The 12,808-nt window shown below is 45.0% G+C and overlaps 1 protein-coding gene across 1 annotated transcript in view; it reads left to right on the forward strand.

The window, feature by feature from the left end:
- Positions 1-12,808, forward strand: part of DNAI1 (dynein axonemal intermediate chain 1) — a 142,908-nt gene that overhangs the window by 101,824 nt on the left and 28,276 nt on the right. Inside the window, exon 20 of the mRNA XM_075847599.1 lies at positions 8,584-8,769. Coding sequence (XP_075703714.1) covers positions 8,584-8,769 — 186 coding nt within the window. The remainder of the gene's footprint in view (positions 1-8,583; positions 8,770-12,808) is intronic.

Raw genomic sequence — 12,808 nt, forward strand, 5'->3', positions numbered from 1 at the left:
ATATGTTTACTATATGGCAGCGTTATGTGGGCATTGTATGGCACTGTTATGTGTTTACTATATGGCAGCATTATGTAGGCACTGTATGGCACTGTTATGTATTTACTACTTAGGCACTGTATGGCACTTTAGTATATGGCAGCATTATGTGGGCACTGCATGGTACAGTTATGTGTTTACTGTATGGCAGCATTATGATGGCACTGTTATGTATTTACTGTATGGCAGCATTATGTAGGTACTGTATGGCACTGTTATGTGTTTACTATGTGGCAGCATTATGTAGGTACTGTATGGCACTGTTATGTATTTACTGTATGGCAGCATTATGTAGGCACTGTATGGCACTGTTATATGTTTACTGTATAGCACTTATGTGTTTACTATATGGCAGCATTATGTGGGCACTGCATGGCACTGTTATGTGTTTACTGTATGGCAGTATTATGATGGCACTTATGTATTTACTATATAACAGCATTATGTAGGCTCTGTATGGTACGGTTATGTGTTTACTGTAGGGCAGCATTATGTGGGTACTGTATGGCAATGTTATGTTTACTATATGGCACGGTTATGTGTTTACTGTAGGGCAGCATTATGTGGGCACTGCATGGCATGGTTATGTTTACTGTATGGCACGGTTATGTGTTTACTGTATGGTACTGTTATGTGTTTACTGTATGGCAGCATTATGTGGGTACTGTATGGCAATGTTATGTGTTTAGTATATGGCAGTATTATGTGGGCACTTCATGGTACAGTTATGTGTTTACTCTATGGCAGCATTATGATGGCACTGTTATGTATTTACTATATGGCAGCATTATGTAGGCATTGTATGGCACTGTTACATATTTACTATTTAGGCACTGTATGGCACTGTTATGTATTTACAGTATGGCAGCATTATGATGGCACTGTATGGCACTGTTATGTATTTACTATGTGGCCGCATTATGTAGGTACTGTATGGCACTGTTATGTATTTACTGTATGGCAGAATTATGTAGGCACTGTGATGTGTTTACTATATGGCAGCATTATGTGGGCACTGTATGGCACTCTTATGATGTTACTTTAGGGCAGTATTATATGCGCATTGGTACTGTTATTTAGTATACATGGTGAAAATTAAACAGGCCCAGTATGGAACTATTGTTTAGTTAAAAATAAAAAAACAGGTTGGGACCCCCAGAGACCCCATAGACCCGGAGTCGCCCTTGCCTCTCTGAGGTGCAGTGTTCTACATAGTATGTGCTGAGACTGTGTAATTTGATATTTCCGTTGCTCAGTATGTAGATAGGATTTATTCTGTCTACACGTCCGGTGCCACCTTGTAAGGGTCTTTTTATCTATAATTTTTTAAATAATTCTTCATATCTGTAGGAGGGTCATGATACGGTGGTCTTCAGCATGCAGGCTGATGTAGAGTACCATACCTCGGCTCCTCTCCACCACCTCCCGTCTTCCACAATCGGGTTCAATGTCACACGATTTGCATGCGACTTTGTGTCTTCTGCCTGATAACACTGAAGCTTCTTGTTTTTGGAGCACATTTGCATAATGGAAATTTGTGGTCCGACCGGCTTCTCTGTGCATTGCCCCCAAAACTCCGGAAATGTGAAGGGAACAAAGGTGACAGGTGCGGAAGAGCAAACATGCAGAAAGTCTATTCGCTCTACTATCATACATAGAGGGATCACAGGGGCTTCAGCTGCTGGATTCCCCAACGCTTCCTAAGCCTCTTTACATTGGTGTGGTCTACTTCTTGTAAATAACATTTTTGAATGAGGGGGTTGGGCCCCAACTTAGATTAACTGGCCCCAACTTAGATTAACTGGCCCCAACTTAGATGAACTTTCTTCACTTGGACAGGGGTCATGTCAACTTCACCATCGGGTCTCCCAATGTTAGCCAAACAAAGAAGGGATGAACATGCGTTGTCTGGATTTTGGGGTGTGATGTTGGGAGCATACACCAGGGGGAGCCATTGTGATTGCTGCTGTGGGGCCCACTATCTACTTTATAGGTCCGTTATATACTCTCTCGGGCCCAACTCTGCTGTAAAAATGTCATCAATTTCATAAATGTGTGCGGCTTCCAAAAAGTTGCATTATATGATATTACTATTGCTATTACTATAACATACGTATATTTTGTAGTAGATATATTGTATATTATAGTATATTACGTTATATGGTATTTCAGTATATTACATTATATTGTATATAATAGGATATTGTTATAGTGTATTGTATTATTTTATATTATAGTATATTATATTGTATTATAGTATATTATATATAATACAATATAGTATTACAATATATATAATATAAAATATATAAATGATATATATAATACAATATAACATAATAAACTATAATACAATATAACATATATACTATAAGATAAGATAATATACTATAACAATATAACATAATATACTCAATTATGTTATATTGTATTATATTGTTATATAATATTGTATTATTTTATATTCTAGCATATTAGGTTATATTATATATCATAGTATATTATGATATATTGTATTATATTATAGTATATATTATGTTATATTGTATTCTGGTATATTATGTTATTGTATATTATTTTATATTGCATTATAGCATATTACGTTATATAGTATTATATTATAGCATATATGTTATATTACGTTATATTATGGTATATCATGTTATAGTATGTTATATTGTATTGTTTTATACTATATTATGTTATATTGTATTATAGTATATATGTTATATTATATTATGGTATATCATGTTATAGTATGTTATATTGTATTGTTTTATACTATATTATGTTATATTGTATTATAGTATATATGTTATATTACGTTATATTATGGTATATCATGTTATAGTATGTTATATTGTATTGTTTTATACTATATTATGTTATATTGTATTATAGTATATATGTTATATTATATTATGGTATATCATGTTATAGTTTGTTATATTGTATTGGTTTATACTCTATTATGTCATATTATATGACGTATATTATATATTAATATGTTACATCATATTGTATTTTTTTATATTGTATTTTATTATGATATGAAGTGACAGGCAGGACGTTGGTGCGTTTGTGCTGTTCCCGCAGAGGCTGACATATTTGTTGTGTTTCCCAGGATGAGTAGATATATTATTCAGCAGTCGTCTTTGTTGGAGCGTGTAGATTGAAGCGCAGTCTTGCGTGAAATATTCAATGTGTTGCTTTTCCTTCCTATTAGTGTCTTCCTCTGTGCTCCTCCGATGAGCAGCGTCGCAGGTGCAGCCTCTGGTCTTTGCTCATTTTTTAAGGCCAGGTTCACACGGTATTTTTATGATGATTTAGTCAAATTGCAGGGCTGGTGCAGGAAATGCTTGTTTTATTCACTTGTTTCTGGGAAAGCTGGGTGACAGCCAATATGGCCGCCATTACAGCTGCCACAGGGGTAATCACCACAACTCAGGCGTGGATAGTGGACGATATATTACTACACAACTGGGAAGACGAGCCTTGTGGGATCTGTAACAGCGGCCATATTGGTTGTCACCCAGCTTTTCCAGAAACGGATACTACCAAGAAATAAGAGAGAATGAATCAAGGACTGATATTTACTGTGGACGTTAGCGGGAAATGCACTAAATGTTCTTATTATTTCTGCACACCTTACTGAACGGCACCGGCTGGCATCACAGGACGGGTTCATTAATGGTTGCCCCGGGTGTGCCCACCGTCCCTTTCATTCAGATGTCCTGTGTTAAATATTCATAATCTGCCGTTTATGTGGCGACGGTCACATGTGCACATTTACACGATTCACAGGGCGCGCCAGATCCCCCAGAGCCGTGTATAATTAATGCGCTGAACTATATGTGTGTTGTGTTCTAAAAATATGTCTGTGTAAGTGGAGGGAATAGTCTGCAGGACGTGGGGTGCTCATCACAGTGATGCCAGTGACCTTTTATATACCCTGTAATCACTGCTAGGGGTCTGAGGGGTCGCACCCTGTAATCACTGCTCGGGACCTGAGGGGTCGCACCCTGTAATCACTGACCAGGGTCTGAGGGGTCACACCCTGTAATCACTGCTCGGAGTCTGAGGGGTCACACCCTGTAATCACTGCTCGGGGTCTGAGGGGTCGCACCCTGTAATCACTGCTCGGGGTATGAGGGGTCGCACCCTGTAATCACTGCTCGGGGTCTGAGGGGTCGCACCCTGTAATCACTGCTCGGAGTCTGAGGGGTCACACCCTGTAATCACTGCTCGGGGTCTGAAGGGTCACACCCTGTAATCACTTCCCGGGGTCTGAGGGGGGTTACACCCTATAATTACTGCCTGGGGCCTGAGGGGTCATGCCCTGTAATCAGTTCCCTGGGTCTGAGGGGTAGCGCCCCGTAATGACTTCTGTGGTCTGAGCGGTCACACCCTATATTTACTGCCTGGGGTCTGCGGGGTTACACCCTATATTTACAGCTTGGGGTCTGCTGGGTCACAGCGCGTGGCATACTTTATATCAGCCTCCTATCAGTAGGGTGATGCCAGCTTCCCGGAGCGCCCATCTCTCATCTATACATTCTTCTTGGGGCTGAATTAGTGAATGAGTTGTAATGAGCGCAGTCTATGTTGTTGCCTCGTAGAGACCCGGCAGATGAGAATCCTCTACCCTGGAGGGTTCCCTGCACACAGCCGCAACTTAAATACATAAATGGAGGATCTGGTGGCGTCCAGGCAGAAAATCCCGGCTTTGAATTTGCTGCCCTGATAATCCTGTACAGCTTCACCATGTGGTAGTAATGCAGATTATCCCCCAGCACTCAAACTCCATTAACTGTTTCATGTCCACTAGTGTTTTCATCCGCTGTGACTAATATGGACTTTCACAAGGACTAGGGAATAATGGGTGGCCAGGATTCCCCACAATGGATACAGGCTTTGCATCATGCTATTCCTCATGTAGTGGACTTTAGTGGTGGCTACTGCAGATGTGGACTCACCAGATGTTGATGTTGTACAAGGTTTCGCAGTGGACTGGGAAGAGTCAAGCAGAAATTAAAATAAGAAAGCAGCGTATCACTATGGATCAAGCAGAAGAGCAGCCAGGAAACAAAGCAAGTAGTATGGGAGGGAAAGCAGGAATGTCAGTGCCACATAGGAGTCAGAGCGGGGTATTTAGCATGGTACAGAGGAACAAGCAGGAATGTCAGTGCCACATAGGAGTCAGAGCGGGGTATTTAGCATGGTACAGAGGAACAAGCAGGAATGTCAGTGCCAGTCTGGAGTTAAAGCAGGTACTCCGCAAGGTACAGAGGAACAACCAGGAATGTCCGTGGCAACCAACATGGTACAGAGGAACAAGCAGGAATGTCAGTGCAGCCAGGTGTAATAGCAGGTAATCAATACATTACAGAGCAAAGAGCAGGAACGTCAGTGCATAACAGGAGTCCAAACCGGGTAATCAGTGAGGTGGAGAGGAACAAGCAGGAATGTCATTGCCAGCCAGGAGTCATAGCAGACAGTCAGCAAGGTGGAGAGGAACAATCAGGAATGTCAGTGTCAGCCAGGAGTCATAGTCGACAGCAATGTACAGAGGAACAATCAGGAATGTCAGTGCCAGTCTGGAGTTACAGCAGGAGTGTCAGTGCCAGTCTGGAGTTACAGCAGGAGTGTCCGTGCCAGTCTGGAGTTAAAGCAGGAGTGTCAGTGCCAGTCTGGAGTTACAGCAGGAGTGTCAGTGCCAGTCTGGAGTTACAGCAGGAGTGTCCGTGCCAGTCTGGAGTTAAAGCAGGAGTGTCAGTGCCAGTCTGGAGTTACAGCAGGAGTGTCAGTGCCAGTCTGGAGTTACAGCAGGAGTGTCCGTGCCAGTCTGGAGTTAAAGCAGGAGTGTCAGTGCCAGTCTGGAGTTAAAGCAGGAGTGTCAGTGCCAGTCTGGAGTTACAGCAGGAGTGTCAGTGCCAGTCTGGAGTTACAGCAGGAGTGTCAGTGCCAGTCTGGAGTTACAGCAGGAGTGTCAGTGCCAGTCTGGAGTTACAGCAGGAGTGTCAGTGCCAGTCTGGAGTTATCGCAGGAGTGTCAGTGCCAGTCTGGATTTAAAGCAGGAGTGTCAGTGCCAGTCTGGATTTAAAGCAGGAGTGTCAGTGCCAGTCTGGATTTAAAGCAGGAGTGTCAGTGCCAGTCTGGATTTAAAGCAGGAGTGTCAGTGCCAGTCTGGATTTAAAGCAGGAGTGTCAGTGCCAGTCTGGATTTAAAGCAGGAGTGTCAGTGCCAGTCTGGATTTAAAGCAGGAGTGTCAGTGCCAGTCTGGAGTTACAGCAGGAGTGTCAGTGCCAGTCTGGAGTTAAAGCAGGAGTGTCAGTGCCAGTCTGGAGTTATCGCAGGAGTGTCAGTGCCAGTCTGGAGTTATCGCAGGAGTGTCAGTGCCAGTCTGGAGTTAAAGCAGGAGTGTCAGTGCCAGTCTGGATTTAAAGCAGGAGTGTCAGTGCCAGTCTGGATTTAAAGCAGGAGTGTCAGTGCCAGTCTGGATTTAAAGCAGGAGTGTCAGTGCCAGTCTGGAGTTAAAGCAGGAGTGTCAGTGCCAGTCTGGAGTTAAAGCAGGAGTGTCAGTGCCAGTCTGGAGTTAAAGCAGGAGTGTCAGTGCCGGTCTGGAGTTAAAGCAGGAGTGTCAGTGTCAGTCTGGAGTTACAGCAGGAGTGTCAGTGCCAGTCTGGAGTTACAGCAGGAGTGTCAGTGCCAGTCTGGAGTTACAACAGGAGTGTCAGTGCCAGTCTGGAGTTAAAGCAGGAGTGTCAGTGCCAGTCTGGAGTTACAGCAGGAGTGTCAGTGCCAGTCTGGAGTTACAACAGGAGTGTCAGTGCCAGTCTGGAGTTACCGCAGGAGTGTCAGTGCCAGTCTGGAGTTACAGCAGGAGTGTCAGTGCCAGTCTGGAGTTACCGCAGGAGTGTCAGTGCCAGTCTGGAGTTACCGCAGGAGTGTCAGTGCCAGTCTGGAGTTAGGGCTGGACACAGACAATATGGAGGTTTCTGAGACAGCAACCAAAATAGTGCCTGAGCTCAGGGAAAATACCCACGTTTTAATAGCCGGCCCTACGGAGGTCAAATGCTCCAATATGAAAAAGATCTGTCATATGTTTCATCGGTGCTCTGGATATAGACATAGTGTAGTTATTATTGTTCTTGTCCATTTTTGCACATTCTCTTATACAATTGTGTTTAACTAGTAACAATTAGGAAAAATGGAGAAGTAGGCCAAAACTAACGGGTCACAGTTCAGAGCCGAGCGCAATAAAACGGTCATTTTTTTTTTAAATTGTATTTTATGGTCATTGCATCTTAGGTTAGGTGTAAGTGGTTCTGCTACTGAGCCGTTCTTGCTCCAACCTTCAGTCCATAGAAATGTGTTTACCAACAGGAAACAAGGTCCTCATCTAACCCTCGGGTAACAGGGTACTCATTAAACACCCCGGTGATGGGTCCCCTTCTAACCACACAGGTGACGGGGTCCTCATCTAACCACACAGGTGACGGGGTCCTCATCTAACCACACAGTTGACGGGGTACTCATCTAACCACACAGGTGTCGGGGTACCCATCTAACCACACAGGTGTCGGGGTCCCTATCTAACCACACAGGTGACGGGGTCCCCATCTAACCACACAGGTGACGGGGTCCCCATCTAACCACACAGGTGTCGGGGTCCCTATCTAACCACACAGGTGACGGGGTCCCCATCTAACCACACAGGTGACGGGGTCCCCATCTAACCACACAGGTGACGGGGTCCCCATCTAACCACACAGGTGACGGGGTCCTCATCTAACCACACAGGTGACGGGGTCCTCATCTAACCACACATGTGACGGGGTCCTCATCTAACCACACAGGTGACGGGGTCCCCAACTAAACACACAGATGACAGGGTCCTCATCTATCCACACAGGTGACGGGGTCCTCATCTAACCACACATGTGACGGAGTCCCCATCTAACCACACAGGTGACGGGGTCCTCATTTAACCACACAGGTGACGGGGTCCTCATTTAACCACACAGGTGACGGGGTCTCCATCTAACCACACAGGTGACGGGGTCCCCATCTAACCACACAGGTGACGGGGTCCTCATCTAACCACACAGGTGACGGGGTCCCCATCTAACCACACAGGTGACGGGGTCCCCATCTAACCACACAGGTGACGGGGTTCTCATCTAACCACACAGGTGACGGGGTCCTCATCTAACCACACAGGTGACGGGGTCCTCATCTAACCACACAGGTGACACGGCACTCCTCTTAACGCACACGGCACTCCTCTTACTACACAGGGGACAGGGTACTTATCTAACCGCACAGGACACTCATTTTACTACACGGGACAGGGTACACGTCCTACTACACAGGTCACAGGGTACTAACTCAATATACAGGTGAGACAATTGTGTATGCAGCTTTGGATGTGACTAAGATAAAACACAAAATGTAACTTGAGATCTGAGAAATGTAAAAAGGTGATTGACCAGGTGTCCTGAGATTCCCGCCTCTCACTTCTTCTGTTGACCCCCCTCACAGGTCCACGTGTTTGACTTGTCCATCAACAAATATGAAGCCCTGTGTCAGCAAGCGGTGGTGGCCAAGAAGAAAACCAAACTGACTCACATTGAGTTTAACCGCGTCTACCCGGTGATTATTGTTGGTGATGACCGCGGACACGTCATTTGCCTGAAGTTGTCTCCGAACCTGCGCAAAATACCAAAGGTAAGCAATCCCCCTCCTCCCCTCCTCCCACCGTGTACTGGGTTGTCAGGTATTCGAGATGCTCGTGTCTGATGAGGTTACTGCGACCTTAAATAATGGTTGACAAGAGGCATTTATGTGATATTACTGTGTAATCACTTATACGTTCCCGGCCCTGACACCAGCAAACATCTTATTTGTCAAGTGCAGAGTCTGCCAGGCGTCCAGTGGATGAGGGCAGGGGTGACCTTCACCGCCTTTTTCTCGCGGCTTCGGGGGGGGGGGGGGGCTGGCCTAACCACAGATCTCACATACTCTTCTATGCTTGGTCTAATCTGTAGACGGACTATTGATCATACGATCAGCAGGAAGTACAGGGTTACGCGATACACCATCACACTAAATATAGAGCCCCAAAGCGTTACTAAGAGACATTGACTGTGTTTTACTATAAGCGTATGTTCACACACAGGGTTTTAAGGCGTTTTTCAGGGCGTTGAGCTTAAAGGGAAGGCCCACCAGTTATTTGTACTTCCTATAGTTTGTGCTGATTCATTTCATAATATAGTTTCTAATGGGGTCAGAGCTCCGCTTTGCTGATACAGAGCTCCAATTCCTCTTCATAGACATAGATACATGATCAAATTCTCTCTGCATGCAGCCACCACTAGGGGGAGCGCAGAAGGTTCCAGCACTCCGTGAATAAACTATATGCAGTGAGCTCCCTCTAGTGGTAGATGCTGGCAGCAAAATTCTATCATGTAACTCTATTCAGGAATTTATCAACCTTTTTACGCCAGTGTGTTGCTTCAGTAGGTAAAGTGAGATAAGTGGCTGTCAGGCAAACCTGTCGCTGCTTATCTCCTGGGGAAACAAAAGATCGCATAGGTTAAAATCCTTTCTGACTATCACATGCTTCAAACAACTGATCTATATATATGTGATGTCTATGTTCAGCTAAACAGCTGCAGTCCACAAGATTGCTTACAACTCAATGTATTCATGTGGACTGCAGCTGTAACGCAACAGTTAAAATCAGTCAGTAGCGCCACAAAAACTCTCCCCGCCGCCCTGATCATATATTTCACCGACACCTGGTATAATACTGCCTGATGATCCGCCGCCGGTGAGAAGGTGCCCGCACAGGGTATAACCCAGCTGTACACAAACATCACAAAATCCATATTCTTATACAGAAACATTTCATAGAAGGCAGATTTCAATGCCATTCAGGGTCTTCAGAAAGCTGGGCTACAACTCCTATGAGAAGAAGACGCTGCACTTCACACAGTCAGGGTATGTTCACACACAGTGGTTTCAGATGTAATTCGGGCCGTTTACGCCTCGAATTACGCCTGAAAAAACGGTTCCATTACGCCTACAAACATCTGCCCATTGCTTGCAATGGGATTTACGGTGCTCTGTTTCCACGAGCCCGTAAAAAGATGCCCGCGAAAAAGAAGTGCATGTCATTTCTTGGGACTTTTTGGAGCCGTTTTTCATTGACTCCATTGAAAAACAGCTCCAATAACGTCCGTAAAATACGCCGCGAAAAACGCGAATTGCTATAAAACGTCTGAAAATCAGGAGCTGTTTTCTCTTGAATTCAGCTCCGTATTTTCAGACGTTTTTTGCTAAGCGTGTGAACAGACCCTACGTGGTGCTTTTCTGTTTTCATTCATTCTTTTTACTACTGTTGCGCGAATCACGCACGGCATCCGGAAGTGTTTCCGTGTGCCGAGCACGATTTGCACGCACCCATTGACTTCAATGGGTGCGTGCTGCGCGAAACACGGGCAAGTATAGGACATGTCGTGAGTTTTACACAGCGCACATACGCTGCGTGAAATTCACTGACAGTCTGAACTGCCCCATTCACTAACATAGGTCCGTGCGACGGACGTATAACTTTCGTGTGAATAAGGCCTAAGTAGCCTCTCCGGTGTTGACCCTTTAACCTCTATACAAGAATCTGGTCTTTGCTGCAGGGAGGCTACCAGGTTGCTACCTCTTGAGGTGGTCCCGGCGGGGTAGCTGCTGGCCAAGCGGACTAGAAACAGGCACTGGCAGATGGGACCTTGATGGGTGGAAAGTTCAGGCTTGACACCGATAGTAGGAGGCAGACTGACAGCGGGCAGCTAGATAGAATCTGATAGCGGATTGCTGGACACTGGTATGACTGGACACAGGCAGATAGCGGACAGCTGGACACAGGCTGACAACAGACAGCAATAGCGGACTGGATACTGGCTAACAACAGATAGCGACGGTGGACTGGAATCAGATGCATACAGGAACCTTCCGAGGATACAGACAAGGATATTCCAATGTTCCTCAGGCACCTGGCGGCAGCAACAGATTGGTAGAGTGACTTTTGAATTTTGCACATGCTGGCCATTTAAGAGGTGCCAGAGGGGCAGGCTGCCGGAGGTGGTACGAGACCCGGCGTCAGGGACTGCCGGCAGGAGCGGGACGCACTTAGGGCGGATTTACACGAACGTGTAATACGTTTATGCAACGCGTGTGGTTTTCACGCGCGTCGCACGGACCTATGTTAGTCTATGGGGCATTGCAGACTGTCCGTGAGTTTCACGCAGCGTGTGTCCGCTGCGTGAAATGCACGACATGTCCTATATTTCTGCGCTGTTCGCGCGTCACGCACCCATTGAAGTCAATGGGTGCGTGAAAATCACGCGCACCACACGGAAGCACTTGCGTGATTCGCGCAACAGCAGTAAAAACTATGAATGTAAACAGAAAAGCACCACGTGCTTTTCTGTTTACAAATATACAAACAGAGTGTCATAATGATGGCGGCTGCAGTTGCTATTTCAGCGTAGGATAATTTTATGGTGTTTATCTCGCCCCGAGATCTCCTGAGATATATGGTGAGGACGTCCCGTCAGCTGTGAAGGTTGTTCTCCAGGCAGACAGATTTTCTTTTCTTTTGTTATGAGCTTTGTTCTTCTCTAGTCACATCCAGTGCTGCACTCACAATTCTGCTGGCTTCCTCTTGAAATTGTATGTACACAGTGACTCCACCAGCAGAATAGTGAGTGCAGCTCTGGAGTATAATACAGGATGTAACTCAGGATCAGTACAGGATAAGTAATGTAATGTATGTACACAGTGACTCCACCAGCAGAATAGTGAGTGCAGCTCTGGAGTATAATACAGGATGTAACTCAGGATCAGTACAGGATAAGTAATGTAATGTATGTACACAGTGACTCCACCAGCAGAATAGTGAGTGCAACTCTGGAGTATAATACAGGATGTTACTCAGGATCAGTACAGGATAAGTAATGTAATGTATGTACACAGTGACTCCACCAGCAGAATAGTGAGTGCAGATCTGGAGTATAATACAGGATGTAACTCAGGATCAGTACAGGATAAGTAATGTAATGTATGTACACTGATACTCCAGAGCTGCACTCACTATTCTGCTAGTGGAGTCGCTGTGTACATACATTACATTACTTATCCCGTACTGAACCTGAGTTACATCCTCTATTATACTCCAGAGCTTCACTCACTATTCTGCTAGTGGGGTCAAATACAGGCTAAAATGAAGGATCAGAACAGGATAAGTAATGTAATGTATGTACAGGGTGAGTCCGCCAGCAGAATAGTGAGTGCAGCTCTGGAATATAATACAGGATGTAACTCAGGATCAGCACAGGATAAGTAATGTAATGTATGTACAGGGTGAGTCCGCCAGCAGAATAGTGAGTGCAGCTCTGGAGTATAATACAGGATGTAACTCAGGATCAGTACAGGATATGTAATGTAATGTATGTACACAGTGACTCCACCAGCAGAATAGTGAGTGCAGCTCTGGAGTATAATACAGGATGTAACTCAGGATCAGTACAGGATATGTAATGTAATGTATGTACAGGGTGACTCCGCCAGCAGAATATAGTATAGTACAGGATAGTGAGTGCAGCTCTGGAGTATAGTATAGTATATAACTCAGGATCAGTACAAGATAAGTAATGTAATATATGTACAGGGTGAGTCCGCTGTTTATGAAGATTAATTCTATATGAATACT

This window comes from Rhinoderma darwinii, chromosome 1 (assembly GCF_050947455.1).
Source record: "Rhinoderma darwinii isolate aRhiDar2 chromosome 1, aRhiDar2.hap1, whole genome shotgun sequence".
Classification (NCBI taxonomy): domain Eukaryota; kingdom Metazoa; phylum Chordata; class Amphibia; order Anura; family Rhinodermatidae; genus Rhinoderma; species Rhinoderma darwinii.